Source organism: Balaenoptera physalus (genome assembly GCF_965194825.1).
Source record: "Balaenoptera physalus genome assembly, chromosome: 14".
Taxonomy (NCBI): domain Eukaryota; kingdom Metazoa; phylum Chordata; class Mammalia; order Artiodactyla; family Balaenopteridae; genus Balaenoptera; species Balaenoptera physalus.
This window is the reverse complement of record NC_138893.1, coordinates 49,864,947-49,885,273: the sequence shown is the minus strand read 5'-3', so window position 1 is coordinate 49,885,273 and position 20,327 is coordinate 49,864,947. Positions and strand designations below refer to the sequence as shown.

The 20,327-nt window shown below is 51.1% G+C and overlaps 1 protein-coding gene across 10 annotated transcripts in view; it reads right to left on the bottom strand.

Moving 5' to 3' along the window:
• Positions 1–20,327, bottom strand: part of FBXW4 (F-box and WD repeat domain containing 4) — a 101,325-nt gene that overhangs the window by 14,845 nt on the left and 66,153 nt on the right. For 3 of the 10 annotated variants that reach the window (XM_082425177.1, XM_082425173.1, XM_082425175.1), the window contains 4 exons: positions 11,820–11,885; positions 2,273–2,413; positions 1,601–1,742; positions 653–1,400 (listed from right to left, as the gene is read on the bottom strand). The exons of 3 other annotated variants lie outside the window; for them this stretch is intronic. In XM_082425177.1, coding sequence (XP_082281303.1) covers positions 1,281–1,400; positions 1,601–1,742; positions 2,273–2,413; positions 11,820–11,885 — 469 coding nt within the window. In that variant the 3' untranslated portion in view covers positions 653–1,280. Of the gene's footprint in view, positions 1–652; positions 1,401–1,600; positions 1,743–2,272; positions 2,414–11,819; positions 11,886–20,327 lie in introns of those variants that run through there. 4 more of the 10 variants (XM_082425176.1, XR_014253473.1, XR_014253471.1 and 1 more) reach the window with 4 other exon arrangements.

Sequence of the window (20,327 nt, the reverse complement as noted above, 5' to 3'; positions counted from 1 at the left end):
CTGTGGGTGCACTGCCCTCTTGTCCACCTCTGATGCTTCTGCCCCCAGGGAGGGTGCTGCTGATGACATTTCCTTCTCCTCTAGCCTAGGGACCTTCAATATAGAACCTTCCACATAAAGGGAGGTGTGGGTCTTAGATGGAGAAGAGGATCAGGGAGCCCTGACCCCAGTAGGGCAGGGCGTCTTCCCCAACCTGTTTGCATAAACTCAGAGGAAAACCAGGCTGGAAGGGCCCCTGTGCTACCTTACCTTGTAGACCCTAAGTGAAGGGTGAGTGAGGAAGAAGTTTTTAAACTGCAGAAAACCTGGAAACAGTCCAGGATATTAAGACGCTGTGGGTGTAAAGCCAGCCTAAGGGTTGCAGCATTGTGGAGCGCTGGAGTAGGGTGAAGGAGGTCACTGCAGGCGGACAGCAGCTTAGCAGCCAGGAGCCTTTCCACAGTCCCCCTCCATACCCCACAGGTGACACCCACCCTACCACCAGGGCCAAAGGGGTGGAGGGGGTAATGAGAGGTTTTCCTGAAGAAAAGAAACGTTTGTTCTTTGAGACACTGAGCCACGAGATCTTACCCTTCCCTAGCATGCCCAACCCCAAGTTTAAATCTGTTGTTCCTTCTCCCTGGGGTCTTGCCAGCCAGTGAGGAACCAGATCTGTGAACAGTCAAGCTTTATTTCTACAAAATGAACATTTTAGCATGTCTCAATAGCTAGCCTGAGGTTGGGCTGGCTCAGAACTCATTCAGAATTTCGGGGTTCCCTTTGTCCTTTCTTGGTTTCAAAGGAAGACCAGGCCACAGTACCCCAGGAATGAGTCCCCAGCCCAAGAGCTTGGTCAAGGGTGGGGTCTGACTGAGGTGGAGGCTGGTGTCACAGGGTATTGGCAGCCTCCCCTCTCCTTCCAGGGAAGGGGCAGGAAGGGACCAACTGGGAAGGCTGGAGCACCTCACCTCACTCTTGTGGTGAGCTGGCCCGGCTCTAAGAAGGGGTGGGCCTCTCTCCCCAGGCCAGATCCTTGCTCTGGCCAACAGGGAAGCGAGGCCCGGCTAAGTTCAGCTGAGCAGCAGCAGGTCCCTTCTTTCCAACTGGTTCCTGAGAGGGATTGCACCCCTGGGTAACCCCAGTGCCCAGGAGTCAGCAGCCTTTATCTTAAGGTGCCTGAGTACCATGGTCACAGGTCTAGGAACCCAGGCAGGGCCGGGGAGGAGGTATCACTGCACCCTGCAGGCAGCAGAGGTCCCTGAGTAGCTGGCTCCTCTGGCCCACAGGCTGGGGTGGCCCTGTCACGGGGTTTGAAAGTCCAGGCCATGGAGGTTGTAAGACAGCGCAGCGTAGAGATGCCTGGTGGTGAAGCGCAGGCAGTACACAGGACTGCTGAGGGGCGTCGACGTCAGAGGGAAGGCCTGCACGGGAGGGACAGGAGTGGCAAGAGCGTCCCCACCGGGAGCCGGGGGATCCCTAACCCAGGATTCCCAGGCCCAGTGCCAGGGGACAGGGGCCACTGTAGTCTTCCTCCCACCCCCTCCAGGCACACCCACTACCAGCGCAGCCCCCAGTAACAAGTCCTGGCATCCAGGAGGCCTGCGGTGGGCAGGACGCTTACGTGCAGGCAGGCCCTTTGGCGCCGGTCCCACAGTCGCACGACACCGTAGTAGGAGGAGCCAGTGGCCAGCAGGTGGTTCCCATCCGTCTGCAGGCAGTACAGGGTGCTGTCGTGGGGCTCTTCCCACTCCATGACACACTTCCTGTCCGGGAGGAGGTGATGCAGGGGGAGGTTTGGGGGTGCCCTCCACCTCCACCCCAGCTTCCCCAGAGGCCTTAGGGAGCCACTCTGGCTGGGAGAAAGAGATGCCGAATCACCAAATTCCTTTAAAACCAGACTTAATGGGGGAAAGCCTCCTCAGTAAAGATCTCTTTCTCAGCAAGTCCCTGGCCCCAGGCAGGTTTATGCCTCGTTTGCGCATCACATGGCTGCTGTGTGTCACCAGACTTAAGAGGCAAGAAAGGCCTCAAGAAAGCTGGGACAGAATGCTGAGGGACAGCACCCTGATGGCTCCCAAGGCTCTTATCAGGGCCTGGTGGCTATGGTCTCCCGGGTCACAGGACCAGGGCCGCCAAGGTGGGGAGTCTAAGCTTGATCTGACCTTGTCAGCTGCTCTCTACCAGCCCCTGATATAGAGTCTCTGTCCCTCTCCTTTGGGCCCGCCAGGACTGGAGGGAGGGCCAGGACTGGCGTGGGGTTCTCACCACCTGTCCTCCTGCCCGGCACACTCACCGGACACTGGCTCGGAGGTCCCAGTAGCGAACGTAGGTGTCGTAACCACAGGACAGGAGTGTGGAAGGGGACTCGTACATGACGTCCAGCACCCCGGCCCCTGGGGGAAAGTCACCGCCCAGGTGCGTCATCAGCTGCCCACTGGGAAGAGAGGCAGGGCAGAGGATGAGAGCTTGTCCCACCCTGGCCCACACACATTCTTTTAACCTTCAAATGGCATCAGTTCCTGGGGAAATGCAGCTCTCCTTCCTGAGCTAGATTCCCTTAGGAGGGCGGCCAAAGGAGGAGATGCCCTAGACTCCCACCCCTCTCCCCACTTCCCAGTCCCTGCCTCTCCCCCAGCTGAAGGCCTCAGTCAGCCACCAGCAGCCCCTCCATCACACCTGCACGCTGGCTGCCTGCCGCCCAGCCACTCCTCCTCAGGACGATGAATGGGCCTTGCTGAAGGGGTCGGCCCCCCTCACACACACACACACTTGGTTACTTTATACGCCTTGATCCCGCAGGTCATGCGGTTCTGCGCTGCCTGAGTCCAATGCCTTAATTCCTGCCTGTAATCTGGGGCTCAAACCTCACTGGGGATAAAGACCACACAAAGGGAGAAGGGGAGTCCCAGGAGATGTTAAAACAAGTAAACACCTTTGTGTCTGGGGAGAGAAATCGCTGAGAAAGCAGCTTAGCAGGCTGGTCCCTGGTGTTCCTGGCCCGGCTGGCCCCCGGCCCGGGGCTAGCACGCCTCTGTGATCACAGCCACCAGCCTGCTGGGCTCCAGCTTGCTCCCCCCACCCTTGCCCCTCTCGGTGGCCGAGAGCAGATTACCGAGAAGAACAATTTCTTTGTGACTGTGTAATTCCCTCCGTGACCGCGGCAGTGGGCAGACCCCCTCGCCCCGATGCCAGACCCCTAGCAACCACGTAGGGGGGCCTCCTGGCCCTAGCAACTACCCCTCAACATCAAGTGTACCCGCTAATTCCTGTGGCTAGGGGACGGGTAGAAGCGGTGAGTTTCTGCAGAATGACTGGGGGGAATGAAGAAGGGGACACGCTCCAGGCCAAATCCCTCAGCTTCACCCAAGAGATGCTGGGCTCTCCCCCGTGACGTGACGGGAGAAACTGGGCTGTGGACACTTCATAGGGACACCCAGGTGAGAGGCCCTGGCACGGGTTAGGGAGGACTTTGTGGTCTCACCAGCCCAGCTTCGGCCCAGGCAGGTTTCACCAGAGAGCTTGAGGCAGACGAGGCCACCAGCCACATGTGTGAACGTGGACCTTAGCTCCAGTCCTTCTACCTCACACAGACTCTCTGACCCTCAACCTCCCTTCTCCTCAGTGGAGCCGCCATCTTCCCTGAAGGAGTAAAGGAGGAGGCTGTGGGTTCTTTTCTGCCCAACTCTGCCCACGAGTCCCGGGCAGTGCGGTGACCCCCAGCGAGAGCACTGCTGCTCTCCAGTCAGGGCGGGGGGGTGGGTAGGCCTTAAGTCAGCACCCAGGTCCCCAGCCTCCTTCCAAGAGAAGCGCTTCTTCCTCTGTGTGCTGAGGGATCAGACAGAAAGCCTTCTCCCCAGATCAGCATCTCCTAGAGATCACTAACCTCAGCTCCCAAGAAGGCCCACCTTTCCAGATGGGCCACCAGCCATGATTCACCACCCCTGGGCAAGCCACAGCCCTGAGAGGGCCTGGGGTCATATTCTTTCTGTCTCTCTCTGTCTGTCTCGTCCACTGGGTCAGGGCTATTTTGCTCCACAGTTCTCCCTCCTTCCAGATTTAGGGGCCCTGCCCCCTCCATTAGTGAGGCCTTCAGGAATGACTGAGGAGCTCTCCCCTTTAATCTGTAGAAGTAATTTCATGTTTGTCTGTTTGAAATAGAAGATGAAAGGCAGTGGAGATTGGGGGGCGTGAAGCCCAGCATGGCTCTACCTGCCCACCCCTGGTCCCAGGGTTCAGAAGGAAGGAGAGCTGGGCACCCATGGACTGAGGGTCGGCAGCAGAAGGGCCACACCCAGACCGAGTTGCCACCCTGGGCCCCTGCCCAGGCAGGGTGGTATCTGAGCCACCGCTGGAAAGTGTCATGCCAGCGTGTGCAATAAGAAACACAGAACTCTACCCTCTGGGGAGACCCAAAGGCCGAGCGAGCACCAGCCCCTGGAGGCCAGGACAAGTCCCCAAAGCCCCCTGTCTGCCAGCCCAGCCTGGCCCGGGCCTGAGGAGTTTCTGCCATGTTAGTTCTCTGATTCTCTGAAAGGGCCACACACACTTTAAATGGGCCAATAAAAAGATACAGTTTCTTTTGCCTCTGGGCCTGGGACCCTCGAGGCTCTGTTGTGCAGTGCCTGTGAGGTTAAGTTCAGAGCATAAACTGACACACCAGGCTCTGGGAAATGGCCCGTCTCTTCAAATAGCAGCCCAGCGGTGCCATAGGAGCCCCGCTGGGGCTTTGATTTGGGAAAACAAACAGAAATGGCACCGTGGGCCCTTCGTGGCCCCCACCACAGGACCAATTTAACTAGAAAACTCTAGCTCAACTGCTCTGGTGGAGGAAGCAAGATGAGCTCAACAATAGCCCCAAACTTTGGGGGGAAGGGGGACAAAACAAGCTGTTTGTCTCCTCAGCCCCTCCTCCGGGTTCCTTTTCTTACTGCAAGTGCGTTCTTGTAAAAACGATTAGATTGCAATTTGTATAACGTGGTGACCCCCAAATTCAGACGTTTCACCCCTTTTCTCTGGAAAGAATGTTAAGAATGCCTCTCGGCCTCTCACGGTGGGGGGCGCAAGGGGGGCGTGCAGAGCCTTGGCTGTCGCACAACTTGTGTGGGAAAGGGGCTGCCGCTTAGAGCCTCAGGCCAAGACAGGAGCAAGGGCCAGCTCTGTCACTATAGAGGGCCAGACAAAAAGTCCATTCCCTTCCAACTCCTGCGCACAAAGCCGGGGCCTCCAGGAGCCACTGAGGGCTGGGGGGCCTCCACCCCAGCCTCCCCCCAGCCTGACTCCAGCAATTCTCTCTTGACCCAGGGAAAGATAAAGACAGATGGGGCTGCCCCTGTGAGCCTGATGAATGAGACACAGGCCGGGGAGGCCTGGCTGTGTGTGGCTTCCCCCAGGAGTCCCCAGAGTACCTGGGCAGGAAAAGCAAGCAGAGTGTGGCCTCATCCCAGGGACCCTTGAGGAGGGGATCAGGTGAGGGAATCAGATCTCCCTGGCCCATCCCAACCTGCTGCCCAGGCAACTCCACTGAAGCTGGAGGAAAGTAGGATGACAGGAACTTCCTGACAGTCAGGGAGGAGGAAATTTAAATAAGATACTTATACCCCACCCCATCACCATCTTTGTGGGGACAGCTAACTGTAGGTAGGCACTGGCCTTGAAGACCCAGATGCCCTGTCTGGGAGAGGCCCTAAGCACCAGGCTGGAGTTGGACACAGAGGGTCAGTCCCTGGAAGCCCCCCTCCACCCTACCCCCAGTCTGGGTCCTGCAGGCCAGGGAAGCCGGGTGACCTGCTTCACTGCCTTCCTCCCTCTGAGTTCCCTCATCCCGGCCTCCACACGCCTCCCTTGCCTGGCCCGCCTGAGCTCCCAGCTCAAGCCGTGGCCCATAGAAAGTCCTCCTGTGCTATAAACTGCCCTGAGGTAAGATAATCCTGGCTCTACCTCCTCACCCACATCTAAGAATGCCCATGGCCCTCACACCATGTACAGCCACTGTTAACACACTGGGTTCCTGATGATGCTCCTTGGAGATTCTGTGGGTGTTCATTCCTGCATCTGTTTGGGTGTGAGGATACCCCATCTGGCACGTGCAACTGCAAAACTGCAACGATGGCTTTTGGTGAGAGGGTGGAAGGGTGACAAACACTCCACCTTCCTACATCTTCTGTGCCCCCAGGGGACAGATGGCCTGAAGGTATAAGCTGGACCCAACATGGTCACTAAGAAAATAGGAGGGTTTTGCTCCCTTCTTTCTTTCCACCCTCTCCTTCCCTTTTTTCCTTTCTTTGATCAATAACCATTTACTGAGCACCTTCTGTATACGAGGCATTGTGCCTAATAGAAACTGCGGGGAGATGTGAGATAAGACTTTGAGGGAGATACTGTCCCTTCTTCAAGGAGTTTTCAGTCCAGGGAGGGAGAGAAGTCTGTCATCTATCCAACCAACAATACAAGGGGTGGCTCGGTGGGTACCAGAAGAGAGATGAAAAGAGATTTTTGTAAGGGGACAGATAAAAGAACATCTCTTCAGTGAGTGACAGGATTGTGACAGGCAGTGACAGGAGATGGGGGAAGGCTCAGGTGAAGGGCCAGCAACAACAGAGGTGCAGGGCTGGGGCACCTGGCTTGGCTGGAGGCGTGGGTATGTGAGGGGCACAAGGTGGTGGGATCCGGCTTCCTGACCACGATGGGCCTCCGGGTGCTCACTGCTCAGCCGGCAGGAGAGCAGGGGGTGGTTATCCTCGTCCAGCCCCCTGGTGGGGAGGGGGAGGGAATCAAGGAGGCAGACAGGTCCCAAGGATAACCACAGAGTCCATGGAGACCAGGAGAAGCCCACCGAAGCTTCGCCTGCCCCAGTCCCATCAGGTGAGTGGGAAGGGCCCTCCCCAAGCACAGGCCTCTCACATGCATGCATGTGCGCGTGCACAGCCCCAGCACCCACACATGCACACGTGTTCAGACACAGTGGCTCAAAGGCCAGGCAGACGGGCAGCCCACTTTGTACTGCTAACAAGAGGACCGTAATTACAGGAAGGGGCAGCCCGGCAGATAAAAGGATACAAAATTTCAACATCTGTTGCCATAAAGGGATAAGGAGAAGTGAAACGCAAAGTATCAGTTTGGTGTCAGCAGGCAGAGAGCCAATTTCAAAGAGTTGGTTGGGGGGGGACGACAGAGGGGACCAGAAAGAAAAAGGGAAGGGGTGGGGGGAGAAAGAAAGAAAGAGAAAGAAATTACAGGGTTCCTCAAAGAGGTAAAGAAAAAAGAAAATGAGAAAAGCTGTCAATAATACTTTCAAAGGAGAAGGCAGGTACTTTAAAGAGGGGCAATTCCCATAATCACCCCGACTGAGGGCCAGGCCCCCTGCCCCAGGTGGAGGTGGAGGGCGGGGGCAGAGACAAAGCCACACCTGGGTGGGATGGGCACTAATGGTGCCCTCAGAGTGGCCCAGCCTGCGCTCAGGACACCAGTTCTTTCTGCAGACAGGGTTGCAGCCAGGCGCCCCTTGTCATTCCAAACACCATGGGATGCCATGATATGTGTCTCCGGTGTTCAGTCCAGGGTTTCAAGATAAGTTCCCAGCCTGAAGGGAAGCTATACCAGGCCACATGGTGGCCATCAAGGGGGCCCTATGAATGCTCTAAGGGTCACCAATTCCAGCCACAGGGGTGAGGATCAGGGAGGGCTTCATGGTGGAGGTGCTATTTATGCTGAAGAATGAGCAAGGTTTCAGTAGGCAGAGAGGGGGTATCCCAGGCACAGGGGTCAGCTAGAGCAAAAGCTCAGAGGGGAAAAATATAGGGTGTCTGTCAGAATATGTGAGAAGTTTCTTTGCCCCTGCCTTTGCTGAGAAAGAGGAGATTTAAGGGCTAAGGATGGAAATGGAGGAGTCATGGGGAACTGGGGATGATGCGGGCCTGAAGGGGAAGGGGAGATGAGGTGGGATTATGCAGGGGCCATGAATATGGTCACACACATACAGAGCAGCACAGTACCTAGCCAAGGACTCAAACCCTCAATGCCCTAGGAGTAGCCAAGTCGCCAAAACCCACCCCTACCGACTTCCTTACCCAACAGTCCCCAGGCTGGCTTAGGACCACAGCTGGACCCACTGTGACATCTCTAATGCTGAGATCACAGGCCTCTCCATCCTGGTGCCTGCCTCCCCACTGCCACTGGGGTTGCCCACTGTGCCCTGATCTCAGGGCACCAATGGTAGATCCAGCTCAAATGTACCTTCGCAGGAAAGGTAAAATCCACAGCAAGGGCAAACCCAGGGGAAGATCACTGGCTTGATGTGTTGTCAAGTCAGTCAGAACCGCCACCCACCCCCGGGGTCTTCCAGCAGCCCCCACACAGATAACACCTTCCCTGGGGCTGAGCCAAGGGCCCTGATCAAATGCAGATGGAGAACACAAGATGGGCCTTAATTCCTCAGACCCAAACTCAGGAACAGGATGGCTTTGGCACAGTTCCTCAGGGCCTAGCTAGGGATACTTCAGTGGTTGGCTATCGGTACAGTCTCTCAGGATAGGGCCCTTGGGGGCCAGGGACTGGGCCTGAATGCCATCTATCCTCAGAAACAGGAACACTCTAGCACGTCCAAATTGGGTGAAGGACTCCATCTTTCTTCCCATCTGATTTAGACAGGTTAGAAATCCCCTGTCCTTGGGCCCGTCCCCAGCTCTAGGAGAGAGAAGGGCAGGAAAGGAGGAAAGGAGAGGGGGACAGCCAAGTTCCTTACCATCTAGGCAATGGCTTTGTGCCCACGGCTGCTCTCAGACCTGTGTGCTCCAGCTAGCACCTCCCCATCCCTAGCCCAGAGGGAGAACAGAGTCTCCAGGAATCCTGATGAACAAAGGATTGGCTGAGGGAGCCATGGTGACCTTGAAAGAGGTCTCCAGGCACTGTGAAAAGCAGCCTAGGCTGCCTGAGGACCAGTACCCGAGAGACACAGATGAGGGTGTGCTGGTGCCCAGCAGGCTGCCTGCACCTCTGAGCCGCGTCCCAGCCCCCACCATCATCCCGAGGGCAGCCCCTGGAGGGGCGATGCTCTGAGCAGAACTGCCCCTCCGGTACTCCTCCCCCGCAAGCTGTAGCACACACATAAAAGAGAAAATCCCAGAACTCCTCAAGTTTCAGCGGTGACAGGTTAAAAGCAAAGAATCCACCCAGCACCAGACACCGCCCGCAACTGAGTCCTGCCGGCGATGCCGCTCCACCTTCCAGATTGGCCTGTCAGTCAGGCTTTGGCGTTATTGAAAGATCAAACTCTGTCCTGCCTGTTCATTACCTTAATCCTATTTTCTACATGGCTTTATTATCTGCTTGGGCTTCTCTGGGAAAGACAGCTACAGACAGTCGTCCTGTCCATCCGTTTCCTCCCACCGAAAGCAGATGCCTCCACCAGGGCATCTTTCCCTCAGTCCCTGCACCACTGGTCCTCCAGGCTTCCCTGGGAATGGAAGAGATGTTTAAGCAAGGCCTGGCTCCTCAGTGGTGAGGAGGGGAGTCTGGGAGCTAGAGAGGAGGGAAAGCCAAGTGATGCCCAGGGCGGCCTTGCCTCAGGCTGGTGTAAGGGTGCAATGGCTATCTGTTGTCTGGCTTCAGTGAGAACTGAGGCCATAGCTGTCTTGTGCCCATTTTCATTTGGGTCCTTTCTGAGTTCTGTAAAGACCCAGTGTTTAGGGTTAGTGAGGTCGAGGGATTTCATAAGAGAATACTGTTGAGGCAGCTGGTGCCTTAGAACGCCATCCTGACCATAAATCTGTGCCCAGAAGCATCCCTACCAAGGCAACCACAGGCAGAAGAGGCCAAAGACTACTCAACCTTCAAGATAAAGCTGGGTCACAGTGCGGTGGTGTACACCCTCCCTGCCCCAGCTTGTCCGCCATCCCAGGCCCAGATCAATATTGATGCCAAGCATAAGGTCCAGCTATGTGACTAAATAAAACTGACTTTCAGCAGAAATGTCCATCTCTGCAACCTCAACGGTGAAAAAGCAAACAATCCAGTTAGAAATGGGCAAAAAACATGAGCAGACATTTCACCAAAGAGAATATACAGAAGGCAAATAAGCACAAGAAAACTTGTTCAACATCACTAGCTATTAGGGAAATTCAAATTAAAACCACAATTAAATAACACATCCATGAAAATAGCTAAAATAAAAAACAGGGACTTCCCTGGTGGCGCAGTGGTTAGGAATCCGCCTGCCAATGCAGGGGACACGGGTTCGAGCCCTGGTCCGGGAAGATCCCACATGCCATGGAGCAACTAAGCCCATTCGCCACAACTTATGAGCCTGCGCTCTAGAGCCCGCGAGCCACAACTACTGAAGCCCGCGCGCCTAGAGCCCACGCACCGCAACGAAGAGTAGCCCCCGCTCGCCCCAACTAGAGGAAGCCCGTGCGCAGCAATGAAGACCAAACACGCCAAAAATAAATAAATTTAAAAAAACCAAAAAACAAAAAACAGTGACACTACCAGATGCTGTTGAGAATGTGAAGAAACTAGATCTCTCAGACACTGGGGTCAGAATATAAAGTGGTAAAGATACTCAAAATAGTCTGGCAGGTAAAAAACTAAACACACACTTACCAATGACCCAGCAATTGTATTCCCCCGCATTAATCCCAGAAACCTGAAAACGTTATGTCCACACAAAAGCCTATACACAAATGTTCATAATATGAACATTATGATACTTGATCTGCAATAGTCAGAAAATTGAGAACAACCCAAACGTCCTTCAGTGGGTGAATGCTAGTCGATGGGGAAAGAAACTTTGGTACATCCATACCAGGGAATACTACTGAGCAATAAGAAATAAAGCACGATTGACACATGAAACAACTTCTGTGGATCTCAAGGGAATTACGCTCAGTTAAAAAAAATAAAGCAAATCTCCAAATGTTAGATATGTTATTTGATTTATATAATACTTTCAAAATGAAAAATGACAGAGATGAAGAGCACCTAAGTGGTCTTCACTTAGGTTAGGTTGCCAGGGGTTAGGGGCAAGAAGGAGTGGAGGAGCGGAGGAGGATGAGTGCAACTATAAAGGGGTACATGAGGGGTCTCTGTGCTGATGGAACAAACAGTTCTTTATCTTGACTGTGGTAGCAGTTACATGACTCTACACATGGGATAAAACTGCAAAGAAATACGTACACACACACACATCCCACACACGAATAAGTACAATCAGATAAAGGTCTGTGGACTGTACCAATGTCAACTTCCTAGACTTGATATTATGTAAGATGTTACACAGGTACCTCGCCTTCCTACTTTTGTAACTTCCTGTGAATCTATAATTAGGTCAAAATTAAAGATTAAAAAAACCCCAACAGAATGGCAGGTAATCAGATGGGAATGTGTCAAGCCTGCCAAGGCAGAGAATTGTGAATAAAAACTGGATATATTTTAACTGGTCTGTATTGTTCTTCTTACCGGTCTGTAGGCCACTTCTAAAACTTCTTTATTTTAGAAAAATCATCTCTGAGGATAGATGGGATTTTATATAGCCACAGAGTCAGGCACTCCTTAGAGAAGAAGTATCATACATCCAAACTGTTGTTGTTATCATAAATTCTACATGAAATTATTTACCTATTATAAATTACTTCAACAGTCTCCTCAAGCTAACAAATGATTCCATGTGCCCTTTGAAGGGGCCACAGCGGAGGCTGTCAGTGGGTTTTGGGGCAGGGTCCTTCCAGCATCCTCCTGGACCACTCGACCAACTGAACCAGGGGCTGGCTCAGCCAGCTTTCCTCTGCTTCCCAGCCGCTCCAGCCCCGCCCACCCTGGAAGCCATGGTGGGCTCAGGAATCTCTTACCTGTTGAGGTCCCAGATTCTTAGGGGTGAGAAGTGCCCACAACAAGCTGTCCCTGTCACAAAGGAGCTGCCAAACAAAAGGAGAGCAGTCAGGTCTGGCTTGTCAGAACTTGTGGCGGAAATGGCTATACAATTGGAAGTGCTGTGCTCATTCTCCAGGGGATCATGGGGTTAAGCCAGGATGAGAGAAGCAGCCAAGAGAGCCATCAGAGAAGTTGTGGGAAAACCATATGGAAGCACAGTGAGGGCTGTAACCTCCCAGAGCTGCTTGGCCAGAGGACCCATGGATTCAATAGCTGAGTTTGCTGCTCAGACCTGGTTGGGTGGTCTCTGCCCACCATAAAAATGGATCTCTAGATGTGCAACTGAGGCCAAGGGAGAGCAAGCCTGTTGGGCTTCGGTTGTATGAACACCAAGTTCACAATGCCACATCACAGAAATGGTCTCCTGGGAATAGGTTGCTGGGCGCCGGAAGGGGATGCCCTCCCTGGTCAGAGGTGAGGGAGGCTGGGGGGCTTTACCGAAGGTTTTAAGAGCTGGGGGAATATGGTAACATGGTACAAGCACCAGGCAGGTATAAAGGCACCAAACTGAGAAAAGGCGAACTATGAAAGGTGGGTAACAATGTGAAAAGGTGAGGGTGGGAAAGTAGGGAATGTGAGGGGCCAGGCAGGCAGGACTGCTGTGGAGTGGGACAGGAGTCAGACAGAGTTTAAAGGATAATGACAGACACTGCCAAAAGGCAGGAGAGAAGGAACACTCAGTATTTCCCAGAGTCTCTCTTAAACCCCTAAAAAGTTCAACATATACAATCTGCAGAGTTTCATTTTAAGTGGAGGCCCAAACCCAGTGAGAAGAAATCTGTGCAATGAGCCAGGCTGGCCACAGTGCTAGGACTAGAACTTGAACCCACACGCCAGACCACTCCTTTGTTAGAGGATTTGGAAGGGGTTGGGAGGGGGAGCCTGCAGGAACCCTGGGCTTGAAAATCTAAACTGGAACAAGAGAGCTGAAAGCAGTTATGTCACTCAGGAGCCCTGGGGCAGGGAAGGGCCATGTCCCTACACGTCTGGGCATGGGGGGAGGAACTGGACATACTAATGACATGTTAGCAATGTGGGACAGCAGTCCATTGGCCCTGGCCTTGCCCAGCACCTGTGGCTCTCTGATCCCAAGCACGTCAGTGGGGAGGTGGATTTCCGCAGTCGGGGCTCTGAGAAGCCGATGGCTTTGGCTTGGCGGGGGGTTGGCCTGCTAGTTGCTGATGGGGAGATGTTAGGGCAGGCATTGGCCAAGCCACTGATTTACAATCAAAATTGCAGGGCAGGGATCTATGTTTCAACCCCAGGCTGACAAAAAGGCCACATGAACCACCCTGGAGCATCCATGCCTCAAGTCAAGACTTCTCTAGGGACATGCTCGGTCTTCCCAGCTTCCTCTCAACCCATAGGCATGCCAGCAGCCACTAAACTAGAGTGACATGCTAAAACAGCCACTCCATCATGCCCCAAGTGACTCCCAGCCTGGGAAGCAGCCACTGGACACTGAAGCCCCAAACTACAAAGCCAGGTGTTATCCTCACTTCCCTCCCCCACCAACATTTTTCTCCTGAGGGTAATCCATTAATAACTGGTAAAGCCAATTACTTTGGGTTGGAAACATAATAGCCACTTAGAAATCATTCGAGCGGGCAATTGGGCTCTCCAGACTTTTGAGGAGTAGGGGGCCAGGTGAGGGGCGCCAGCACAGACATACAGACATCTCTTAAGGAGGCCTATGGCAGGCCTCTGACAGGCAACAGGCCTAACTTAGCGTCAAGGTAAGTCAATGGAAAGAGATGGGAGGCACCTGGAAACTGAATCCCTGCCGCTCCCACAGCTCTGACCCCCAGCAGGCCGGGCCAGGGATGGGAACACCTGGCCCTGGACTCCTGCCCTCTGTCCCTGCCCACCCGGCCCAGCCCCGGCCCAGCCCCGGCCCAGCCCCGGCCCTCTGCCTCCAGGAGAAGGGCCTTTCTTCATTGCCTGGACATGACGGCCATGAACATTTCTTTCCAAAAGCTGCCCTTTTCCCTTGCTTAACCATGTGAAGCAGGGAGGAGGAGCAGGAGGGAGAGTAGAGAGTCTCTGTGGCATTTATGAGGGCTTAAGAGTTTAATCAAATATAACACTCAGTAAAAAAAAAAGAAAACCACGTATGCAACAGTCAAGCAGATTTGTAGCCAGGTCCTGCTTGGAACGTTCACCAAGTCTCACATCCAAACCACAGGAACTGTCCAGGGACAGGGATGACAAACCTGTGCCAAACAGGCAGAGGCAGGAGCTGCTGGCTGCTTGGTGGCTTGACTGGCCTTCCTCTTAAGTCCTGCCACACCCTGATCTCGCCTTCATGAGACAAATGGTATTTGGGGGGTTATCTTCCCATCTTCATTTTGAGATCATGGACTGTCTGGTGGCTCTTGTGTACTCCAGTGCCCAGCACGGCGCCTGGCCCCAAAGAGGTACCCCAAACAAACCTGGGGGCCTCAACTGAAAGGGCCTTCCAGAGCTCACAGCCAATAAGGCTGGGCAAGCTAGTCACACGAGCTGTGAGGGGGGTCCCTCTGCTTCTTAGAGGAGTAATTCCCAAATCACCAGACTCAGACCTGAATGACACATGACACAGCCATACATCATTGGAACGGTGAAGTCCCTCATAAGCAGTGCAACCAGATAACAGATGAGAAGTACCAGCAATACCTAAAAATGTCCACACACGTGTAGACACACATGCTCTCACACAAGTGCATGCACTCTCTCACCCTGAGCGTCTAAAAGTCATTCTGACTCCACAAACTCTACTCTTTTTGGACCAGAAAGCCCTTATCAGAAGCCAGCCTTCTACAATTTCTGGTCTGGGATCCAGTCCCAGACCCTGCCCAGATCCCCAACCTACCATACTGGCCTCCTGGCCCCAACTCAGGCAAACCTGGCATCACAGAGATCATCATCAAGCCCAAGAAGTAGACGTAGGAGCCCTCACATGAGAGAGACCAGGAAGGTTAGGGGTTCTGGTACTCAAGTTGAGGAATAGAAAATAGCAAGATACAGAACAGAGGAGAGGAAAGTATGAAGGAAAATTAGTTGGGTGTGGACAGGGTGAGAAGAAGGTAGACCCTGCTGCCTCTGCCTTAGTTTAGACCCTCTTAATTACATTAGGAATTGACTGAGCACTTGCTGCGTGCCAGGTTCTTCTTTTTTTTTTTTTTAATAGGCTCTCAGCCGTTTTACTTTTTTAATTTTTTTTTAACTTATTTAATTAATTTATTTTTGGCTGCGTTGGATCTTCATTGCTGCGCGCGGGCTTTCTCTAGTTGCGGCGACCGGGGGTTACTCTTCCTGGCGGTGTGCAGGCTTCTCACTGCGGTGGCTTCTCCTGTAAGCGGAGCACGGGGTCTAGGCACGCGGACTTCAATAGTGCGGCACGCAGGCTCAGTAGTTGTGGCATGCAGGCTCTAGAGCGCAGGCTCAGTAGTCGTGGCACAAGGACTTAGTTGCTCCTCGGCATGTAGGATCTTCCTGGACCAGGGCTCGAGCCCATGTCCCCTGCATTGGCAGGTGGATTCTTAACCACTGAGCCACCAGGGAAGCCCGCATGCCAGGTTCTGAGCAAGTGTTTCAAAAGCATTTCCCTGTCTAATCCTTGTAACTCTATGTAGCAGGTACCACTTTCCCTATTTGACAGACGAGGACACTGAGACACAGAGAGGTAACGTAACTTGCTCTAGCTCACATAGGGAGCAACTAGTAGGACTAGAATTTGAACCCAGTTAGTCTTAATTCCAGAGCCCGGGTGATTTTACACCCCGTGCCCCATAAGTTCTCTCCCTAGCACCTAGTATCATGCCTGACACATATTGAAAACTCAAATGCTTATTGAATGAACAAACGGACAAGTGAACAAACGACTCCACCTGGAAGAAGAAAGGAGCGACTGTGGGGCTCTGAGGAGGGGCAGCAGAAGGGGCGTGCTCGGCAGCTGTGCCCCGTGGCTGGCCTGGAGCTGCCCAGCTGGCCCAGGCCCCAGCCGCCTCTGAGCTGGGGCTGACACACTTTGGCAAGGGAGGCCACCAGAGCTGTCACATCATTCACCAACATGCCCATCAAGGGTATTCAGTTCTCTTCAACCCGCATTGGCATTTTAATTACTGTTGGGTAAACTAATTTGTACAAATGAAGGCCGGGCTGCCTAATAGAATATGCAAGCTCTCTGACCTCTGACAGGCACTGACACGAGATACAAAGGCCGCCGAGGAAGGCTTTTTATCTGAGCCTTATTACTCTCTATTACTCCAATTAGTCAGGCTCCAGTGCTCCTAATTGGAGGAAAAATTGCAATTAAATCAATTTTTGATGGGCTGCAAGTGGGCTCCCGAACCGCCCTGCTTGTGAAACACTGATATTATAGCAGCAAAGGTCACAGGCTTCATCGGCACCTGGGGACCCCCGAATTCCCTCGGCCCCCTCCTAAAATGCCTCAAGGAAACCTCTGCCCCTCCATCGGCTCGGCCAGCAAGGGTGGGAAGGAGAGAGTCATTAGAACATGTCAGGTCTCATCGCTGTTGCCGCCATCTGCTAACCTGCGCCATTGACATCATTATAGCGGCTAAGTCCCAAAGCATGAATGCAGTGCGAAGGTCACACAAACTCACTGGGTGAGGAGAGGCCAGGAGCAGAAGTGCAAGTGACAGCACTGTGAGGGAGGGACCAGTGGAGTGGGAACAGGAGGTCAACAGAAGTCAGGAAGAGGAGAGACATAGTCTAGGGCAGGTGAAGGGTGAGGCAGCCAGTTCCTAAGATCCAGCCAACAGGGCACCCCAGGCCACCCAAGGGGAAGGGAAATAGATGTACTTGGGAAGGAAAAAAAAGAAAGACAAAGAAGTGTTGTTCTTACCAGCAAACATCCCACCTCACAGTGGGGAAATATACACCTGAATGCTCTCCACAGACCCGAGAGTCACATCAGTGATGGGGGCAGGAGCACACTGTGGGGCCTACCATCTATAGCAGTGCCTGCCTGTAACGGCTGCGGAGGGAGCGCACAGAACTAAAGCTTAAGAGCAGGGAGGGGAAGGTAAACACAACTTCATTCATCAAACTAAAGGATAACAAGACCAAGAAGCCTATCTGAAGCTTGAATGAGTAAAGTTTAAGGCAAATGAAAAGAAGTTCCATTTCACATAGCAACTGGCATACCACTACCTCAAAGAGATGGTGCAGACAGAAAATATAAATTCAAAAGAAGGTTAGCCAACTTCATGGGTGATTGAATCAAAATGGATTAAAAGGGAAAGAAGGATGTGCCTTGTCTTTAAGGGGTCAAGACCAAAAACATGTTGAATAAATGATGGTCCATCTACTTAATGGAATATTACACAAACATTTAAAATGATTTTCCCAAAGAATATAGACAAGATGTTTACGATACTATTATAAGAAAAAAAAGTAGGGTACAAACAGCATTAACAGAACTATTTTAAAAATAACTTGTGAGGGGAAGGTAAACACAACTTTGTTCATAAAACTAAAGAATAATAAGACCAATTTTTTTAAATTACAAAGGAGGCAAGAATATGAAATGGGGGAAAGGACAGTCTCTTCAATAAATGGTGTTGAGAAAACTGGACAGCTACTTGCAAAAGAATGAAACTAGACTATCCTATACTATACACAAAAATTAACTCAAAATGGATTAAAGACTTGAATGTGAGGTCTGAAACCATAAAACTCCTAGAAGAAAACATAGGCCATAAGCTCCTTGACACCAGTCTTGGCAATGATTTTTTCGATCTGACTCCAAAACAAAAGCAACAAAAGCAAAAATAAACAAGTGGGACCACATCAAACTAACAAGCTTCTGCACAGCAAAGGAAATCATCAACAAAATGAAAAGGCAACCTACTGAATAGGAGAAAATATTTGCAAAGCATACATCCAATAAGGGGTTAATATCCAAAATATATAATTTTGGATATATATTTATATTATATATATTTATATTATATATATATCACATATATATAAAGTTGCAATTTTGGATATATATATATATAAAGTTGCAATTTTACAACTCAATTGCAAAAAACCAAATATGATTAGAAAATGGGCAGAGGACCTGAACAGACATTTTTCCAAAGCAGACATAGAGACGGCCAACAGGCACATGAAAAGATGCTAAACATCGCTAATCATCAGGGAAACGAAAATCCAAACCACAATGAGATATCACCTCACACCTGTTAGAATGGCTATTATCAAAAAGACAAGAGATAACCAGTGCTGGTGAGGGTATGGAGAAAAGGGAACCCTCGTGCACTGTTCGTGGGAATGTAAATTGGTGCAGCCACTATGGAAAACAGTGTGGAGTTTTCTCAAAAAAATGAAAAATAGAACTACTATATGATCAAGTAATTCCCTTCTGAGTATTTATTTTTTAAAAACCCAAAAATACTAATTTGAAAAGATATATGCATCCCCATGTTCACTGAAGCCTTATTTACAATAGCTAAGACATAGAAACAACCTAAGTGTGCCTTGGTGCATGAATGGATAAAGAAGATGTGGTATCCATATATACAACACAATACTACTCAGCCATAAAAAAAATATGGAATCGTGCCATTTGTGACATGGATGGGTCTTGAGGTATTATGCTAAGTGACATAAGTCAGGCAGAGAAAGACAAATACTATATGATTTCACTTATATGTGGAATATATAAAAAACAAGCAAACAAACGAATCAAATCAAAACAAAACAAAATGAAAAACCATGTTCATAGATACAAGGAACAGACTGGTAGTTGCCAAAGGGGAGGAGGTAGGGGATGGGAGAAATGGGTGAAGGGGGCAAAAAGGTACAAACTTCCAGTTATAAAATAAGTCATGGGGGGGTAATGTGCAGCATCGTGACTATAGTTAATAACACTGTGTTGCATATTTGAAAGTTGCTAAGAGAGTAAACCTTAAAAGTTCTCATCAAGAAAAAAATTCTTGTAACTATGTGAGATGACGGATGGTAACTAGACTTATTGTAGTGATCATTTTGCACTGTATACTAATATAAAATCGTTGTGTTGTACATGTGAAACTAATATAATGTTATACCTCAATTAAAAAAATAGCCTGTGTGTAGGAAAGGAAAGAGTGGAAGGAAACACACTAAAATGCTTTAAGTGACTGTGTTTGGGCAACAGAGTGATTAGCAATTCTTTCTCCTTTTAAATTTTATTTTCCAAATCTTCTTTAATGAGCATGTGCTACTTTTTAAAGGGAAAAGCATATTATTTACATCTTGTGAGAGAAAACACAACATAACCAGACATTCCTGCCCACTGACTCACGGCCAAGAACAAGTGGACCCGATAATGAGCTGCCTGCTGGAGCAGGTGTCAGCAATGGCGGTCTTGGCACACCTTGGGCTGAAGCTTTGGGATGGACCAGTAGCCTGAGGTTAGGACAGGAAGCCCCAGATCAGAAGGGAGGGATCTTTCTCCCAATTAGGTGCCAGCCAGTAGAGAGCAAGACTGACTCCTGATTCCCACAGCGGGCAGAGGCCTCGAACACCTGTCCCAGTGTCCGTCTGTCTGCCTGCCTGTTTTGTCTGTCTGTCTGTCACACTCACACACACACACACACACACACACACACACACACACACACAACCCAGGCCCCTCTCAGCCCATGTGCATCAGGACAGGATGGTGCAAGTAAGCCACCTAAAAGGTCAGGCTCTGGAAAGAGTGTCCAGAGGCTGGGCCTCCCAAGGCTCACCCTCCCACTGCAACTCTAACAAACAAGGACAACAAAGCAGGCTTTCTGCTGCCCCACAGAGGAGTACAGTTCAACAGCTGGGAAATTCCTCTATAGAAACACAAAATGTTCATTTTCCATTTTAACCAGTGGTGAAAGGGCAGCCTGGCCAAGCATATAAGACCCTGGCCCAGGCTAAACAAGTGGAGGCTTGAGGTAGCGGCTGCTCTTCCCAAATAAACCAATTCCACTCAAGAAGCAGAAACTTAAGGACCTCCCTGCTGGTCCAGTGGTTAAGAATCTGCCTTCCAATGCATGGGATGCAGGTTCGATCCCTGGTTGGGGAAATAAGACCCCACATGCCGCGGAGCAACTAAGCCCACACGCCACATTAGAAACTTGAGCAATGGAAGGGCAGAGTTAATAAAGAGAAAAAATTAACTACATTAAAAACAAAGACTCACAGTACAATGGAGTAACATATGTTCATTCAATCTATTGCATTTAACAAGATATGTTGGAGAAGAGTTTCTACACTCTATTTTCCATCTATATGGCCTCTAAACACAAGCTTCATCCACTCCCAAGAAGAAGAAATGGCAATATGTTCCAGTGCTAAAGGAAAAACTGACCAGGTCAGCCTTCCTGAGAAATGATGAACACTGATTCACAAAACTATGTACCTAACAAGAGGCATGGAAAAAGAAGAAATACATATGG